Source organism: Impatiens glandulifera, chromosome 1 (assembly GCF_907164915.1).
Source record: "Impatiens glandulifera chromosome 1, dImpGla2.1, whole genome shotgun sequence".
In the NCBI taxonomy this organism is placed as follows: domain Eukaryota; kingdom Viridiplantae; phylum Streptophyta; class Magnoliopsida; order Ericales; family Balsaminaceae; genus Impatiens; species Impatiens glandulifera.
The window spans coordinates 69409971-69430478 of NC_061862.1; the positions used below are offsets into that span (position 1 = coordinate 69409971).

The 20508-nt window shown below is 30.8% G+C and overlaps 1 protein-coding gene and 1 long non-coding RNA gene across 2 annotated transcripts; one reads left to right on the top strand and one right to left on the bottom strand.

Moving 5' to 3' along the window:
• Nucleotides 1–7470: 7470 nt before the first annotated feature.
• Nucleotides 7471–8268, bottom strand: LOC124931403. The gene is made up of 2 exons (XM_047471859.1): nucleotides 7684–8268; nucleotides 7471–7590 (listed from the first exon to the last, which is right to left on the bottom strand). The coding sequence occupies exons 1-2, from the start codon at nucleotides 8266–8268 to the stop codon at nucleotides 7471–7473; spliced, it is 705 nt and encodes a 234-aa protein (XP_047327815.1).
• Nucleotides 8269–15706: 7438 nt separating this feature from the next.
• On the top strand, nucleotides 15707–16041 carry LOC124936073. Its single transcript, XR_007099084.1, has 3 exons — nucleotides 15707–15747; nucleotides 15819–15910; nucleotides 16005–16041. It is a non-coding gene; the product is annotated as an uncharacterized LOC124936073 (long non-coding RNA).
• The last annotated feature ends 4467 nt before the right edge of the window (nucleotides 16042–20508 follow it).

Below are 20508 nucleotides of genomic sequence, written 5' to 3' on the forward strand. Positions count from 1 at the left end.
ACACATTAAAATAAAAATAATTAATCTATTTAACTTAATTTACAATCTTCTACTAATAGTTTTTTTAATCATAAAATATTATGTTATTATTATTAAATAAAAATAATAATAATGTTATTGTTGTGTCAAATGAAGTAATTAAATTTTATTTTAAAAAAATATTATTGAATTTAATATTAGATAAAGAATGAAAATATTAAAATAAAAAATGTTCAACTTTTTAATTAAAGCTTGGTATAATATTTTTAAATAAACTCTCAAAAGTTATAAGAAACTAAACCAAAATATTAAAAAAAATCACTTTTTTTTCTATTATATATTAATACATTTTTTTTCTTTTTATAAAAGGAGAAACCACTTTTAAATATTTATACCAAACAAATTTATTAAAAAAAAATACATTTTTATTTATTCAAATAAACCAAATCATAAGTTAAGAAAAATTAACAAATTTAAATAGTCACCGCCTACATGACATTTAACTTATGTCAAACCAATGACCTAACATGAGTAGATAGTAGATACATACCAAATATGAGTAAATCATTTTTTTATATTAAATTTAACAAAGAAAAATGGATGAGATTATCTAAAAAAAAATTAAAAAACATATCTAAGAGCTGGTTTGATATTGAGTTTTTTTAAAAATTTTACTCAAAATCCAATATTTTTTCTCATTTCACTCCATCTATCTCATCATTCATTTATCTATCCAAATATTAAATTTTATCATTTATTTAATACTTTCGCTTTCATCTGTTTAGAGAATAAAATAATTATTAAACTTAAAAAAATTATGTCAAACAAATTTAAATAGTCACCGCCTACATGACATTTAACTTATGTCAAACCAATGACCTAACATGAGTAGATAGTAGATACATACCAAATATGAGTAAATCATTTTTTATATTAAATTTAACAAAGAAAAATGGATGAGATTATCTAAAAAAAAATTAAAAAACATATCTAAGAGCTGGTTTGATATTGAGTTTTTTTAAAAATTTTACTCAAAATCCAATATTTTTTCTCATTTCACTCCATCTATCTCATCATTCATTTATCTATCCAAATATTAAATTTTATCATTTATTTAATACTTTCGCTTTCATCTGTTTAGAGAATAAAATAATTATTAAACTTAAAAAAATTATGTCAAACAAATATTTTAATTATCCAAAACCTAAATAAAATTCATGATAAAAAAAGATTGAAGACTAGCACTAAATCAAAGAAAAAACTATCTTTTCATTTCCAAAAGAAAAACATGTGTAGGACGAACATTGAAATATTAGGAACAATTTGGGTTGACATGAATCTTTTCACACAATTTATATATAATTGTCAACCATAAATTAAGACCAAGTCCAGTTTACCATTTCCAATCAAGATAATTTTTTATTCCAAAAGACTTTAAATATATTCTAATGCATCAATGTAGTAGTAGTTTAAACGATCTTCCATATCAAGGTTACCTCACTAACTTTAAATATAAAAATCAAACTATAATGAAAGACATCGAGGTGCCAAACCTTCCCGTCGATGTGAGCTCTTGGGGAAGATCAGCCTGTTATCCCTAGAGTAACTTTTATCCGTTGAGCGACGGCCCTTCCATTCGGCACCGTCGGATCACTAAGGCCGACTTTCGTCCCTGCTCGACGGGTGGGTCTTGCAGTCAAGCTCCCTTCTGCCTTTGCACTCGAGGGCCTGAAAAAATTAATATTTTTTCTCAAATGAAGTCATAATCGCAATGAGCCTATAAGAATGCAGGTTTTTTGCGATGTTATTTATTGACGGATTTTTTGACGAATAAAAGATTTGTGACGGTATTTTCAATAAAAAAAAATCAAAAAATGTGCGTCGCTAATGCTCCGACGGAGAAATGTGTGTCGGAAACATTTTGCGACAGTTTTTACAATTTAACTTTTTCAACGGAAATTGTTTCGACGAATTTTCCAGTTTATTTTTTTCGACAGTTTTTTCAACATAAACTTTTGCAATGGATTTTCCTATTTTTACTTTTCAACTGATTTTTCGACGAAAATTTCCCCACGAATTAATTTATTGGATTATCCGTCACAAATTTTATTTTTTAAATTGTTTGATAATTATAATTTATAATTAATTATTTTTAATATTATTTAAAATAAATACATTAAACTAAATGTAAAATTAAATATATTTAAAATAAACTTAGAACAAAATAATATAATCAATTCCGTTATTCCATACTATTAAATTAAACCTTAAATACAAAGTTATTAAATCTAAAACGTATTTTATAAATTTTAAATATCAAATGAAAATTTTAAAATGTTATTAATACTAACGTAGTTGATGAGCATCATCCATAAACGCCTTGAATTCTTGAAGCACCATATATTATATATAGCGGTGACGAAATAAAATTCGAACCTGCAATGAATTCAAATTAATAATTAGTTTAAACTCTTATATTGCTACGTATAAAACTAATTGACTTTATTGCTGAGAAAAATTACTCTTATATTTATTTATAGTATTTCAACTATCAAATAAGCAACTAATTGAGTTGAGAAATTTTGAAGAAGAAGATATGATGAACACTTTAAAATGTATTTCTGATTGAAATGATTAAAAATATTACAAAATTGAGGAGGATTAGTGCACTATAGCATGTTAAACTCTTAACCTAATGTATTTGGTGCTAAATACCATCACTTCAAGTGGGTTCAATAATTCAAATTAATCTTTTCCAAGAATCCTAAAAAAACATAATGTTATGAGGTTTTACAAGTACAGATAACAAAACACCATTTAGTTCATTGGTTGTAGCTCAATCTCCTTGAGTATTTATCAAGATGCAATTGTTAAGTTTTTCAATAAGGTGTACAATGTTTCAATTATAATGCATTATTTGCCTTCTTCTTCTAGTACTAAAACAGAGCAAACTGAATGAAGAAGAAAGAAGTCATAAGTCCAAGCCAACCGCACATAAACAATCGCATTTAATTTCAGCTTCAATTCCTTATCTATTAATACTATAATTAACATTACCAAGAAATAAGAATGTACAGAAGCATAATGAAATGAATGTAAATAATGAAAGTGTTCTAACAAACCACTACAGCTAGCTACAAAGATTTCACCACTCTAACAATCAAAATAAGAATGAAAGTGTTTAGATTAATGGTCTCTCTCACCATCGACACCAATCAAAATAAGAAGATAGTTATTGCTCGCCTCTCTTTGTTATCAATAAGTAATCCCGAAGCTATGTAGTACCATAAATCACAATTTTGTATTTAAGAACCTATTTTCTAGAACATATCTGCAAATAGCTTATTTGATTATTCTTCAAAATCCCTAATTATTCAAACAATGTAATTAAGAACTCCTTTGATCTAATAAATTTCCTTTGATTTTAATCTACTCCTTCCTTCAATTTCCTTCCAAACTGAACAAATCCAGCAAGATTACTTTGCTAGATTAATCAAGAAAGCAGATCGTAGAGAGAAGGCAGAGAAAAAACTCAACTTCATTAATGAAATCCGTTATCGAAGTTACAAAGTGTCAATGGCTAAAACCCCAAATTAGTTTTACTAAACTAACAAAATAGCCCTTACACTTTACATATATTACAATTTCAATCAACTTAAAACATTATATTAAAATACTAACATATACTTATTAATTTGTATTACAGTAACAAATCTACAAATCTTCTTGATCATTCAGCTTGATACTCCCCCCTCAAGATGCACATCTTGTAAAAACAATCGCGATCGAAGAAAGCTGAATTGTGGATAGTCCAAAGCCTTTGTAAAAATATCAGCAATCTGTAATTTAGTGGATATGTGCTGCAATTTTATAAAACCAGATAAAAATTGATTTCGAACTACATGACAATCGATGTCTAAATGTTTTGTCCGCTCATGAAATACAGGATTTTCTGTAATATGAATGGTTGCCTGATTATCACAATGTAATGTAATGGGTAATTGAAGAGTAATTCGGAAATCATTAATAAGATATGAAAGCCACTTAATCTCGCAAACTGTCACAGCTAAGCTGTGATACTCAGCCTCGGCTGAAGAACGAGATACAGTGGGTTGTTTTTTTGTTTTCCAAGAGATAACCGAATTTCCAAACATGATACAATAACCTGATAATGATTTTCTTGTTTCTAAACATGAACCCCAATCAGAATCAGAGAATGCCTCAATATGTAGTGAATTATCAAATGGAAAAAACAGTCCCAAAGAGATTGAACCCTTTAAATATTTAACCAAATGTAAAGCTGCTTCCCAATGACAATTCATTGGTTGATTAACAAATTGAGACAATTGTTGTACAGCAAATGTAATATCTGGTCTAGTATAATTAAGATATAACAATCTCCCAATAAGTCTCCTATATTTAGAAGGATCTGCCATTATATTCTCATGATCATTGGAAAATTTAATGCCTTTGATCATGGGTATTTTAGTTGGTTTACAACCCATAAGACCAACATCACCAATAAGATCAAGAATGTATTTCCTTTGATTAACACAAAAACCATTATTAGTTTGTGCAATTTCAAGACCAAGAAAGAACTTGGCTTTCCCAAGGTCTTTTATGGTAAATTTAGAATCAATAAAATTCTTTACCAAAGAAATTTCAGTCAAATCATTTCCAGCAATAAGAAAATCATCAACATATATGAGCAAAACAGTGATACTAGATTTAGAATGTTTAATATAAAGACAATGATCATGTTCTGATTTAATAAATCCTATTGTAGTTAGACTTAAAGAAATTTCAGCATGCCATTGTCTTGAAGCCTGTTTTAAACCATATAAACTTTTATTTAGTTTACAAACAGGTTTTTTTAAATCAGAATGTACACCCTCAGGAAGTTTCATATAAATTTCCTCATCAAGATTGCCATGAAGAAAAGCATTATTGATGTCAATGTGATGTAAATGCCATCGTTTAGAGGCAGCAAGTGCAATTAAAAAACGAACTGTAACTGTTTTAGCAACAGGTGCAAAACATTGATGGAAATCAATTCCATCTTTTTGATTAAAACCTTTAGCCACTAAACGTGCCTTACATTTGTTTAAACTGCCATCAGAATTTAACTTTGTTTTGAAAATCCAACGACAACCAATGGCCTTTTTTTCCTTTTGGTAAAGTTGTAATTTCTCAAGTATGATTATGTTTTAGAGCTTTAAGCTCATGTGTCATTGCTTGAATCCAATCAGGATTTTGTGAAGCCTCTAAAAATGATTGTGGTGTGTAAGTATGATCAACATTAGAAAGAAAATTAATGTATTCACAATCTAATAGAGAATTTATAATAGGATAAGTGTTAGGGGTGTATCTACTGGAATTTGTGGATTCAATCTCAACATGATTTATTTCAAAATCTTTCAACCAGGAGGGTGAATGTTTTTCCCTAGTACTTCTTCTATTTTGATGAACATGATGAGAATCAATTGAATTAGGTAAAGTAACAATATGATCAGTTGATAAAACAGGTTGGTTATCAGATAATTGTAAGTCAGATTGAGAAGAATGTTCAAGCAAATCAAGTGGACTGTCAGAAATAACTTCATGTGTTTTATCATCATCAAAATGTATTTCATTATCAAAAATAATAGATGATTCACAACTATTTGGAGCAGATATTGTGTAATGTGAATTGTCAGTTATATTTTGATATGGAAATATATCTTCATAAAAGACAACATCTCTCGAAATAGTAACAACACCGTTATTAATTTCATAAACCAAATAGCCTTTTTGATTAGATGGATAACCAATAAAAATGCATTTAATGCCACGATCTTCAAATTTGGTTTTATGCGGCAAAACATTTGCAATGTAACATAAACATCCAAAAACTTTAAGATGATTATATGAACAGTTATCTTGATGTAGCATAAAATATGGTGTTTTAAAATCCAAAACTGAAGATGGCATTCTATTAATTAAATAAGTTGCAGTAAGAAGAGAGAAAGGCCAGAATTTAATATGAAGTTTGGATTGATTCATCAATGACCTTGCCACATTAATCAAGTGTCTATGTTTTCTCTACACAACACCATTTTGTTGTGGAGAATAGGCACAAGTTTTTTGATGAATGATACCTAAAGAATTAAAAAATATATTGAATTTTGAATTTATAAATTCAGTACCATTATCACTTCTTACTATTTTATCTGAAGATTCATATTGATTTTTCACCAAAGTAATAAAATTTTTCATGTTTTCAAATACACATGTTTTATCTTTGAGAAGAAAAATCCAAGTGCATCTGCTATAATCATCTACTATGGTTAACATATAAGAAACTTGAATTATTGAAGGTTCCTTATAAGGTCCCCAAAGGTCAACATGAATAAGTTCAAAATATTTTTTTGAAATAGAACAACTATCAGGAAAAGACAATCTTGACATTTTTGAAATGGAACAAACTTCACAATGGTGTATCTTATTTCCCAAACCAGGGTAGACATTATTCATGACTTTAGGAGATGGATGACCAAGTCTATTATGCATTCTAATACAATCAATAACAGGAGATGAAAATTCAGTAGAACTACTATGAGAAATGTCTTTAGAACAATAACGAAGAAAAGAGAAAAACAAATTTCCAATTTTCTTCCCAAGCTGAAATTTGTTGACCAATTTACGGTCCTGCAAAATACATTCATCTTCATCAAATATGCACATCATGTTCTCATCTTTAATCAATTTTGCTACTGATATTAGATTGTATTTGAAGTCTTTTGCTATCATGACATCTTTTAGCACTAATCTTTCATTTAGTTTCATATCTCCTAATTCAACTATTTTTTTAATTGATCCATCCGCTAAATATAGGATCCTTACTTTCTCAAGTTTTCTAATATTAATGAGCAGTTTTCTAGTATTGCAAACATGACTGCTTGCCCCTGAATCTATCAGCCACATTATGTCATTGTTATCATCATGATATGTGCTCATACTGTGTTCAAATGTAAATGCATAACAAGAATCATAACATGTTGGAATTTTAGTGTACTTACCTGCACTATACTCTGAAGTTCCTGCTGCTACCTTCCCTTTTCCTTTTGAATTTGCCTTGCACCATTCTTTGAACTGTTTATATTCCGTTCCAGTAACCTCTACATGTTCTTCAATGTCATCCAATGGAGAATTTGCCACATTTGCTGTGTTGACAGCAGCCTGTTTTTTTCTTGATTGTTTGAACCACTCCGGATATCCAAGCAATTTGAAACAACCTTCTTTTATGTGGCCTTTTAATCCACAGTGAGTGCAGATAGAGTTCTTGTAGGGTTTGAATTTTTCAGCAGGTAATTTTGAACTTCCTTCAATTTTCTGATTCTTGTTGTTCAATTCTGTCTTCTCCTTCACCATCATTGCAGTGTATTCTCCTTTAGATATGCTAATATTCCTCTTAGTTTCAACATTAACTAGAATAGTAAATGCCTTATGAACTTAAGGCCATGGATCTGATGCTAACATATTATCCACAACATGTTCATAAGAGTCATTTACTCCCATCAGAAACTGAAGCAACTTTGCTTCTTCAACATCTTGCGCTACTTCACTTACAACCTTACATCCATAACAATTGACAACATCAGATCTATCACAGTTGCACTTTCTTGTTGGCTTCAGATGTGCAGTTTCATCCTAAATCAATTTAACTTTGGAATAATGCTCAACAATATCAGAAGTACCTTGTTGAATAGTGGATATATCTTTCCCTAACTGAAAACGTCTTGGTCCGTTGTTGCCTTCGTATGTACTTCGAATATCTTTCCATAGTTGTTGAGCAGTTACAGCATTCTGGAAATGAATTTTCAGGTTTTGATCCATAGTGTTCATTATCCAGTTTCTCACCATAGCATCCACTAGCTTCCATTGCATTACTCCATCTGCATCTAGTGGCATCTTACAAGATCCGTCGATGAATCCGAGCTTCATTTTTGCCTCTAATGCTAGTCTAATACTTGTACACCACTCATAGTAATGAGATCTTGTTAGTATAGAATTAGTAATTATTGCACCTGTGATGTCTCCATTTTGAAGAAGTAGTGGATCGGTGTTGTATTTCCTCTTGATCGCCATTCTCCTCTTCAATCGAGCCTCTGTTTCTTGATCTGAGTTTGAAGACGACGATCCTTCGCTGATAGTCAAATTAGGGTTTGAAATCTTCACTTCTTGATTCTTGTCGGTTGAATCACTATCTTCTGAGTTTGAAGAAGAATATGAACCATGCTCTGATACCATGAACAAATCCAGCAAGATTACTTTGCTAGATTAATCAAGAAAGCAGATCGTAGAGAGAAGGCAGAGAAAAAACTCAACTTCATTAATGAAATCCGTTATCGAAGTTACAAAGTGTCAATGGCTAAAACCCCAAATTAGTTTTACTAAACTAACAAAATAGCCCTTACACTTTACATATATTACAATTTCAATCAACTTAAAACATTATATTAAAATACTAACATATACTTATTAATTTGTATTACAGTAACAAATCTACAAATCTTCTTGATCATTCAGATACAAACCTTTATTATTGCTAATCACCAAACACAATAAATATAAAGAATATGAGAACTGAAACCTTTTTGAAATCGGGCAATTTGAGGTAACAGGCGAGCGGCTCTGTTGCAATGGAGAGCAATCTTCTGAGGCTTGGTTTTGGCCATACCAAGCGCCTCAAATTAGAATCCTAAAGCTTCTTCATACTGATCATTCCTCTCAATCTTGTTCATCGGCGGTGCCGACGCCATCTATGCTTGAATCTATCAAATCCAGAACTGTTATACTAAACGAATATGAATTAGTCTCGTAGATATCAAACTGATAGAATCAATCAACGCAACTGAAACTGATATAAAAAATTGATTCAGAAATAAGAAACTGAAACTAATATAGACTTTGTTAAATCAATCGTAAGAATTTCAGTATAAACTGTTTGAAGAGATAAGAATGGAGATTGAATTAGTGATGAAGTTGTAGAAGAGATCGAGCGAAGCTAGAAAGAGAAGAGGCGGGATGACGACCTAGTGCAATGCATTCCAGATTTGGAGAGAAAGAGAGTGAGGCTCAAAAATGAGTAGAACAACCACATCCGTTTTCTCCCTCTTTCATGATTTTTTTCTTTGTTGGAGGGTAGAGTAGGCGCGAATGAAAATATGAGTAATTAATAAATATTATTTAGGTTTATATGGTCTTTGCGACCACCATATATTGTTTTATTTGATTTTTAATTTATATTATTTTATAAAATAATTTTATATACCTAATTAATTAAAAAATAGTTAAAATAATTATATTTTATTATTTTTTTAAGTGACATTTTATAATATATATAAATTATTTAGTTATAATAATATTAAATATTATCTACGATAATATTAAATATATATAAACTAAATAATTAGTTATAAATATATTATATTATCTTTTATATAATTTTATATGCAATTGACGAATTTCTATGGGAGTTGCGACGACTATATTTTTCTACGAAATTTACGACGGATATGATTTTCTACGGAATCTGCGACGACTATATTTTTTTACAAAATTTACGACGGATATGATTTTTTACGGAATCTGCGACGACTATATTTTTCTACAAAATTTACGACGGATATGATTTTCTACGGAATCTGCGACGACTATATTTTTTTACAAAATTTACGACGGATATGATTTTTTACGGAATCTGCAGCGACTATATTTTTATGTTTTTCTATGGAATTTGCGACGTACATATTTTTCTAACTCAATAGTTACTCTAAACACCCTCTCAAATTTACTCTCTTTAAGAATAGTGAAAAATGTAAAAAAAAAAAAAAAAAAAAATTAGCGTGGAAAATAAAGTTGAAAATTTTCGACGAATTTTCCATAAAAGATATTTTCTATGATTTTTTCGATTAACTAAAAAAACTTTAATTTTCGTTGTAAATTTAATCCAAAATATAGTATAAATTCATTTACGAATTTTGCTATAGAAATTTACCTTTTATTTTAGCGACGATGATGGATTATAGGTAAATATCTTTGTTTTTTACGACGAAGTTTTCTTCATTCATTAATATTTGCAACTGTTCATATTTTTCGTGGATTAAACCATCGAAATATTCATCGCATATTTTCGACGTTGATTAAACGTCGATAATTATGCGTCGCTAATTAGGCTTTTTTTTTGTAGTGTAGCCAAGTGAGCTCCATGATGATAAGAAATTAGTCTAACTTGTTAGACCTTCTTCCATTTCATTGTGGATATTTTTTGTTTTTTTCTTAAAGTAATGGATATATAAGATAAGGTTTTCACCTAATAGCAAGATTTACCTGTAATTGTAAAATATAAATAAATCAAATTATCAGGAGATAGTTAAATTAATAGGGTTATTACAGCCCCTCACCAAATCGCATCTACGAAGAATGTTTTTTTTAGAATAAAAAATGTGGCCACAATGGGTTAACACATAGTTCACAAACACATTTAACCAATTAATTAGACGCATAATTTGTCGTTTGACGAGCTCGAATCCAAGACTACTTAAGATAAGATTGGGGATATTGTGTTAAATTATGATATAGTGATATTTTAGAGAAGCTTCATAAAACAACAAAACTCCATCAAATCAAAGTTAATTTTTTATTAACTAACTGATAAGCTAGAAAATAATTTTCATATGATTTTTTTTTAAGTGATTGTATTTCATTAAGCAGAATCGTCAATTCACTATTAGTGGTTTCCAAAATTTTCGCAATATTAGCTATGGTATTGTTAAGTCTTTTATCATCTCTTATCGTGTGAAATTAAAATTAAATAATGGACGTCGTCTATTAATTGTCTATATATCGGTCACAATCTTACAAACATGCCAAGGGCTACGTTTATTTGGTGATGAACTGTTAGAGTTTGTGGCCCGAATTCTTGTTGGGTCAGCGGGCTTTGCCCGCACTGTATGGACTTGTAGTCTTAATAGGTTTGACCCCTTTTAATTTACATCATATTTTAGGGTTAGACAATATATAGAGAAGACAGCCGTCTTTTCTCTAATACAGTTTTACGTTGTCCACCAAAAATCTGTACAATCTTCGTTATAGTGAAATCTTCTCTTCTGCCCGTGGTTTTTCACCCGTAAAGGGTTTTCCACGTAATCTTGGTGTTCGTTCTTCTTTATCGCTTTTATCCTCGTTTATTGTGGTTTAGATTCTAAAAAATTGGTATCAGAGCCAAATTTGTTTGTTTTATTTTTGGTCATGACCACGATGAAATATGATATTCCGTTGCTGGATCGTAACACCAGATTTTCGTTATGGCAAATGAAGATGTGAGCTATTTTGGCACAGATGGATCTGAAAGATGCGCTATATGGCGCTGACAAGATGTCGTCTTCGTGGACTGATGAAGAAAAACAATGAGCGGATCGTAAGGCTCTATCGCAGATTTATCTTCATCTATCGAATCAGATTCTTCAAGACTGTTTGAAGGGAAAAACAGATGCTGCTCTCTGGCTAAGATTGGAGCAATTATGTATGACGAAAACGCTGACTAACAATCTACACTTGAAGCAACGCTTGTATTCCCAACGCATGTCTGACGGTACGTCTTTAGAAATTCACTTAACTGTTTTTAAAGAAATAGTCTCTGATTTGGAATCTATGGAGGTTAAGTCAAGTATTGAGATGGAGCTTGAGATTGGGTTGAAACCTACACCAGAGCAAACTCCAGAGCCTATTCCAGTTTCTATGGATGATGCTAGCTCCCAGAAGCACCTCCACAACATTCAATTGCTAAAAATAGGCCTCGTAGAGAAATTAGACGCCCTCAGAGATATGTAGAGGCTGATTTAGTTGCGTATGCATTAAATGTGGCTGAAGAGATTGATTCAGAAGAAGAACCCGCGACGTATTCAGAAGCGGTTACTTGTGAAAACTCTGGCATGTGGATGATCGCTATGTAGGAAGAGATAGAATCGCTTCACAAGAATGCTATATGGGATCTAATGAAGCTACCAAAGAGCAAGAAGGTTGTTCGTTGTAAATGGGTGTATAAGAGAAAGGAAGGTACGATGGGAGTTGAAGAAGCCAGGTATAAAGCCAGACTTGTAGCAAAAGGATATAGTCAAACTCCAGGTGTTGATTTTACGGAAGTATTTTCACCAGTTGTGAAGCACAGTTCTATTCGGGCTTTACTAGGTATTGTGGCATTCCACAATCTTGAGCTTGAGCAATTAGATGTAAAAACTGCATTCTTACACAGAGAACTTGAGGAAGACATCTACATGCAGCAACCAGAGGGATTCGTAGCCTTAGGAAAGGAGGACTACGTATGTCAGCTGAAAAAGTCTCTTTATGGTTTGAAACAGTCACCAAGACAGTGGTATAAGAGATTCGATACATTTATGACCACTCATGATTTCAGGAGGAGCAGTTACGATAGTTGTGTCTACTTTAAAGTATGTGATGATGGGTCGTTCGTTTACCTGTTATTGTATGTTGACGATATGCTAATTGCCGCTAAAGATCAAAGAGAGGTCAGAAAGGTGAAAGCACAGTTGAGTAGCGAGTTTGAGATGAAAGATTTAGGTGCAGCAAAGAAGATGCTTGGAATGGAGATTCTTAGAGATCGATCGGCTGGTAAATTGTACATAAGTCAAAAGAGGTACATCGAGAAAGTCCTTAGTAGGTTTAACATGCAAAGTGCCAAGCCAGTAAGTACTCCACTAGCTGCTCATTTTAGACTTTCGTCTTCTTTGTCACCACAGTCAGATAGTGATGATGATTATATGTCGCGAGTGCCATACTCTAGTGTCGTTGGCTCCCTTATGTATGCTATGGTTTGTTCACGACCTGACTTAGCATATGCAGTTAGTATTGTTAGTAGATATATGGCAAACCCTGGTAAGGAGCATTGGAAAGCAGTTCAGTGGATTCTCCGATACTTATGTGGTTCTACTGATGTTTGTTTACAGTTTGGGAAAAGTAGAGATGGAGTTGTCGGTTACGTTGATTCAGATTACGCTGGAGATCTTAATAAGAGAAGATCATTGTCTGGTTACATTTTTTGTGTTGGTGGTTGCGCTATTAGTTGGAAGGCTATGTTGCATGCTACAGTTACTTTGTCTACTACAGAGGCAGAGTACATGGCGATTACAGAAGCTTGCAAAGAAGCAATTTGGATGAAAGGCTTGTTTGGAGAACTTAGTGATGATTTACAGATTTCTACAATCTTTTGTGATAGCCAGAGTGCTATTTTTCTGACAAAGGATCAGATGTTTCACGAGAGGACTAAGCACATTGATGTACGGTATCATTTTGTGCGTGATGTGATTGCTCGTGGTGATATTGTTGTGAGCAAGGTGAGTACACACAATAATCCTGCAGATATGATGACCAAGTCACTTCCTATTACCAAGTTTGAGCATTGCTTGAACTTGGTTGGTCTTCATTGCTGAGCTATGCCCTTAGGGGCTTTGGTGGAAGAGGTTTGATTTTGTGGTTATGCTATCAAAGATTGGAATTCGTTTCAAGGTGGAAATTGTTAGAGTTTGTGGCCCGAATTCTTGTTGGGTCAGCGGGCTTTGCCCGCACTGTATGGACTTGTAGTCTTAATGGGTCTGACCCCTTTTAATTTACATCATATTTTAGGGTTAGACAATATATAGAGAAGACAACCGTTTTTTCTTTAATACAGTTTTACGTTGTCCACCAAAAATCTGTACAATCTTTGTTATAGTGAAATCTTCTCTTCTGCCCGTGGTTTTTCACCCGTAAAGGGTTTTCCACGTAATCTTGGTGTTCGTTCTTCTTTATCGCTTTTATCCTCGTTTATTGTGGTTTAGATTCTAACATGAACAAATATCGGTCATCAATTTAGGGCTTGTTCGGATCCAAGTTATTTAAATAACCTGGTTATTTAAAAAAGAAATTGCAATAATTTTGTGGAGGTTTAAAAAAAATTGCAATAATTTTGTGGAGGTGAATTTCTTTTTTTTGATACAAAGACTTAAATGTTATTAATATTTAATATATAATAAATATAAAATATTTTAATTAATGAATTGAATGATACAATAAAGAGAAAGGGTAGTGATATAATTTTTTTGCTTTAATTATTCAATTAGCTCAAACCCTAAACCGAAACTTATAGTCGAACTCAAAGATAGTCTTCTCAATCCCTAGATGGTAAGACAACACAACCGCTCTTAAGAGAAGAGCATCAAAATTCTCAAACACATTTCATTGTTACCACTTTCCCACTTTTAGAATTTTCAGGCACATCGATGGTTCTAGATATAATTTTTATCTCATCGATGTCTCTTCATCTTAATATTCTCGTGAAATCGATATAATATTTTGTAAGATACTGAAAATATGCTTATAAAAATAGGTAACAAACCGAAATTATCGATAAGGCATGATATTTTCAATTTTTTATATTTATGTATACATCAAAATAATGTTTATATATAAAAATATATCATATAAATATATATATATACATATAATGCTTATAAATAAATAAATAAATAAATAAATAAATAATGACTAATTAATTATAAAAAAATTAATTCCTAATTTAGTTTCACAAATTAGATTTAGAACTCTAGCCATATGAACCTTTTATAAACCTTTTATCAAGACTAAAGCGACCATCAACCAATCAACCAAACTCAAAACAAATTTTGGGAAATTTGATCAAATGACCCTAAAAAATGGTCATTCCCAAAAATAACCTCCAAAATTTCAGTTTTTATTTTGAAACTTTTTTTATAATTTTAGATAACTTTATCCTTACTAACCTTTTTTTTTCTTCATCTTCCTTTTCCTTTTCTCCCATTTCTGCCCGTTTTCTTTCCCCCTCTCTTCCCCGCGACGGTTTCTCTCCCCCCTCCCTACGATCTCACGCCCCAAGTCGACTCTCTCACGACGGTTCCAGTCCCAGCCGACTTCCCCATGATCGTCGGACGCCTACCCCTCGAGCTCGACTACCCGTTGATTTCCAAACGCTTCCAGGTCGACTCCCGACGTTCGCCAAGCCCCGGAGATGCTTTGCCCGACATTCGCCCAGCATTACTGAGGTTAGTTCGACTACTCCTTAATGATTTTACTGTTTTTTGCATGTTGAGTATGAAGGTTTTAGGGTTTTAGTTTAGGGTTTAGGCTTTAGTTAGTTATATTGTTTTGGTTTGAAATGTTTTGATCCGAGAAATGTATAGCCTTTCCTTATACTGAATGGTTTGTGAACATTTTCACGTGGGTAATTGAAATGTGTGGTACACAATTGAATTGCGTGGGTACGCAATTGAGTGGGTCGTGGGGTGGGGCCTGGGGCGTGGGGCGTGGGCTTGGGTGTGGGTGGTGCGTGGAGCGTGAGTGTGGCTTGGACGTGGGTGGGGCGTGACTTGGGCGTGGGTGGTGCGTTGATTCAATTGCAATTCAATTGCGTACCACGCAATATGTAAAACTAATTTAGTAAGCTTATTAATAAGTAGGATAGCTCAGTTGGGAGAGCATCTGATTGAATATCTAAAGGTTAGGTGTTCAATCCACCTTCACCGCAAAAGTTTTATATATAGTGTTTAGATCCACTATGACAAGAAAACCGAAAAATCTATAAAAAACCGAACAAATTATGACAGGAACTCACCGCAGTTGGAAGTTTGAACAAATGGAAGCTAAGAGGAGAGACCTTTGAAGATTTGAGCACCAATGGAGGATTTGTATCATTTGGTAATAAAATGCAATTATTTCAGAACAAATAAATGACAACGAATCATATAATCAATTTAATGTTTCAACAGAAATCTATCCACGACATGTTGAAGGCAAAAGGCTAGACAAGACAGTATGGAGCCTATTGAACTTCTATGCATTCATTAAACATCATGTGAAGGTAAAATTTTATTTAAAAAATACATTTTTTTTGTATTTTGGCTTAGGCTATTAGTGTTAGATCTTGAATTCAATGATGGGTTTTTCTCAAATAGTGTACACGAAGTTTTATTCAGCGCAGGATGAGGAGTCTGGTTGAGGTATAAACAAATATCATAAAGAAAATGAAAATACTGAAATAAACTTCATTTAATCTTCCTATTGATCTTTGGAAACACCCAGATACTGCAAACTGGAAGAGTAGTTGAGGAGCAACAAGAAAAGAAAGAAAGGGGTATGTTTCCACTTCAAACTACATACTCTCCTGATTTCTTTTTTCTTGAACTGTTTTAAGACATAATAATAAAAACAGTGGCATGAATTCACAAATTCAATTTGATTTGGTGCAGGGAAAGGATGTATAGGGCAACTATTGAGCTTCTCAAAGAGACAAATACTACATCATAGATCCAATTTCATGAAGAAAGCCCATTCCCGAATTAAAATTCAAGCTTTCAGTCAGCTTCGGCGACAATGCACGACATTACCCAAATTTCGCTCTGCAATGAGATATAGAAAGATGGACTGAGCTTTTGCCAATACTAAAACGTTGATACATGAAAATACACGTTATGATTAAATAGATTTCAGTTAACAATTTGATTCACAATGCTTAACTTTTGAAATTATTAAGAATATATTTATTCAATCTCACTCACATATAGAGATATATACTCAAATTGTATCCATCAATACCTAGAGATTTCAGAAATGTGCTATGTCAGTGAAATTCTATACTCTTCAACTTTCATATTCTATTAGAATGTCCAAATCAAGTTTCTTAAATTTTTTATTATATGAAATGAATAATGTACATGATGTTGTTACACAAATTTCCTCTTATTTATTTGATGGAACTAGTTACACACATTTTTAATATAAAGCTAGCCTTGCTGGAGAAATTGGAAGAAACAAACAAAAGGGAATTAATTATTTTTCTTAAATAAAACAACAAAAGTAAAAGGTTGAAATAATCTTACCGTGTTGAGAAGACGAATTGTTGCAGACCTAGGGAATTTTCTCGCAAAAAGGAAACAAGGAGAAGGCTCGCCCTTGCTAGTGCACCATTCTCTTCTATATTATGTATGGTAATCTATGGCCTGCAAGTTAATTGCATTGATTATTAATGGATCTAAATACTATATATAACTAGTAAAATACCCTACGTTGTACGGGAAAAAAATATAAATGAAGTTTTTATATGATATTTAATTCAATATGTTTATATATAATGAAAGAAAATATTTATATAAAATTAATAATAAAAGAAAATATATTTATATTAAAAGAAAATATATATACATATATAAACTTACAATATTTTAATTTTTTATAAACGAACTTATATGAACTAAATATTCTTATATAAATATAAACATGAACTTACACTATTTTAATTTCTTTATTAATTTTATAAGTTTTGTTCTTTTAATGTTAAAGAATGAAATTTTTTAATGTAAATTTAGTGGTGTTCTACAAAATGTGTTCATAACAATCATTAAGAGATACTAAATCGTTGAAATAAGCACATCTTCAACAAAAACGGTGTCACCCTCCTTTACACCAAGTTTAGACAAAGACTTCTATACCCACATGCTTCTAAGATGTGCTGAAATCTTCTTTTTAAATCTACGTAATTGTAATGAAAAGTGATCAGTTATATTTACATGTTGTGTAGATGAAAGTTAAGATTTTAATTTCGTTTAGGCCATCTGGTCCATTAGAGTCATTCTATGTCATCTCCATCTGCAAAAATGTGTTTTCATAACTCAATCATTAAAAAGATATAAAATCGTTAGAAGAAGAAAAACATAAATATAACATCTCCAACAAAAACGGTGTCACCTCTTTCACACCAAAATTTAGACAGAGACTTATATACTCCACATACTTCCAATACGTGCTGAAATCTGATACAACTAAAATCATTTCATTACACACTCTTCACAATTAACTACATTATAACTGTCACTTTATTATCGTCACTATATTTGACCCTAATACATTTCTCTCTTGTATCAAAATCTTCTTTCTGAATCTATGCAACTGTAATGAAAAGTGGTCAATTATACAATTATCAATTCAAGTTTAGTAATGAAAAGAGAATTCAACATAAAAAAAAATAAAGGGTTTATGTTTTGTATCATCATCACAACCAAAAATATGTTTATAGGTTCATTCATAAACACTTTTGCATTATACTTCTGAAAAAACGTTAATAAATTTATGAATATAAAAAGATGTATTTGACTGAGATATGAAAATAGAAATCTCTCACTCTGAAAGAGAGTAATATTTGAAAACAAATTTGTATCTAAACATTAATATGCTACTTCAAATATTCTAGAGACATTAAGATTTCTTTAAAAAAAATGTAAGACCTTAATTTATATTGTTTCTCTTTGAGCCAATATGAGTTTATAAGCTGCATATATCACTTCTAAGGTACCATTTCCCGTGACAACACTCATACAAAAACATTTAATACCACATCATTCAAAATTTCCTTGAATGATACCCATTTTTCATGTGTTTCTGGATGATATATTTTGTTATAAACTACCAAACATGTTTCTGAATCTATGTAACTGAAATGAAAAGTTGTCAGTTATATAATTATCAATTCATATTTAGTAATGAAAAGAAAATCTAACATAAAAAATAAAGAGTTTATGCTTTGTATCATCATCACAAACAAAAATATGTTTATAGGTTCATTCATAAACACGTGTGCAATATACTTCTGAAAAACTGCTAATAAATTTATAAATACAGAAAGATGTTCATAGTTGAGATATAATGAAAATTGAGACATTCCACTCTAAAAGAGAGCAATATTTGGAAACAATTTTGTATCTAAACATTAATATAAGATTTTAAATATTCTAGAGATATTAAGATTTCTTTTAAATAAAGGGTAAGAAATTTATTTATACTGTCTTCTTTTTGAGCCAGTATGAGTTCATAAGCTGCAGGTATCACTTTGCGGGTACCATTTCCAATGGCAGCACTAATACAAAAAACATATAATGTCACGTCCTTTAATATTTTCCTTGAATAATGCCCATTTCTCATATGCTTTTGGAAGATTAATTTATTTATAATCTACCCAACATATTTTTTCAGAAAGCTCTGTAATAAACAATTATATTTCAAGCCGAACTGAATCATATTCGTATTCTGGCAGTTCAGATAAACTATCAATAACTTGTACCTGGTTTTCATAATGGTTATAAATAAACAGTAGCACAGCATGATGACATTAATGAATATATAGTTTCATTTTACCAAAACAAAACATCTTTCTGTGTGACTAAGAAATTCATGGATTAAACCAAACCTTGGTGATCTTCCTCGAGTAAAGCAGGCAAATCTGTGACAATCATTGTTATGTTATAATCGAATTAAACAATGCCTAGAGTTGGAAGTAAAGTGGTGAATTTTTATATAATCTCATAATTAACCCTAGATTCAATTATAAAAAAAAGTTTAAAATTGGCTCAAACTTTAAGCAATTAGGATGAATAAATTTATTTAGACAACTTTTAGAAATCAAAAGTTGAGAAAATGGTGGAAGGTGCACTCTCCTCTGAAAATTATATAAAAGTTTTATTTATTAAAGGAGATGAGAAAGTAAGAACCTCTATTTGTCATTTCGTCGAACACTTGGTATCCTACAACTATCACATCACTCCTCCGATTCTTCTCATCTCTCCTCTTCCTCGTCGTCTTCATCACCATCGTCGTCTCATCGGGAGAAGTAGACAATGCACTCACCATCTACGATGTCATGCAACAGAACAATTTTCTCAAAAAGTGTAACAGAATACAAGATCAATCGAAACTCAGAAAAATTAATGTGTACCTTAAGGATACATGTAGTTACAACGTGGAATGTTAGTAGAAGACGACGCGATGAACGCCACATCCTCCTGTGCATCAATCTCATCTTCTCGTACAACTGCCTTCTGCATTACTTCTTTATCTGAAAAATTCTGGATTGAGTTAAACATTAAAAATAATTGGATCCCCCGAAATCTATCAAATAATATAAAGAGAAAATAAAATATAAATTAATTATTAAAGTTATAAAAGAAAATAAAAAATATTAATTAAGAAGAAAAAATTAATATATATAAAAACGGAAAGAAAGAGAAATTAATAATTATGAAATGAGTGTTAAATTAATAATTATTATAAGAGAAAATTTGAGAATTATTATTATTATTAGGTATATTATATATATATATATATATATATATATATATATATATATATATATATATATATATATATATATAAAAGATAAGAGAGAAAAAAAAATAGGAAAGTAAATTAATTTATATAAATTTTAGGTGAGAGAAATGTTATTTGTTTTTAAAATATTTTATTTTTAAATAAATTAAAATATATATAATTTTTTCTTTTATTAAAAAAAATATAAAATTTATTTGTGTGAAAATATTAAAAAAAAATTATATTTATATAAAATTATTGATAAATGAGAATTATTGTTATTATTATTATGTATATTATAAATATTTTTACATAAAAATAAAT

Coding starts and splice junctions, on each gene's coding strand:
- LOC124931403 (XM_047471859.1), bottom strand. CDS start 8,268: ATGGTATCAGAGCATGGTTCATATTCTTCTTCAAACTCAGAAGATAGT. Junction 7,591..7,683: donor TTGTTGAGCATTATTCCAAA/GTTAAATTGATT, acceptor TATGGATGTAAG/GTTGTAAGTGAAGTAGCGCA.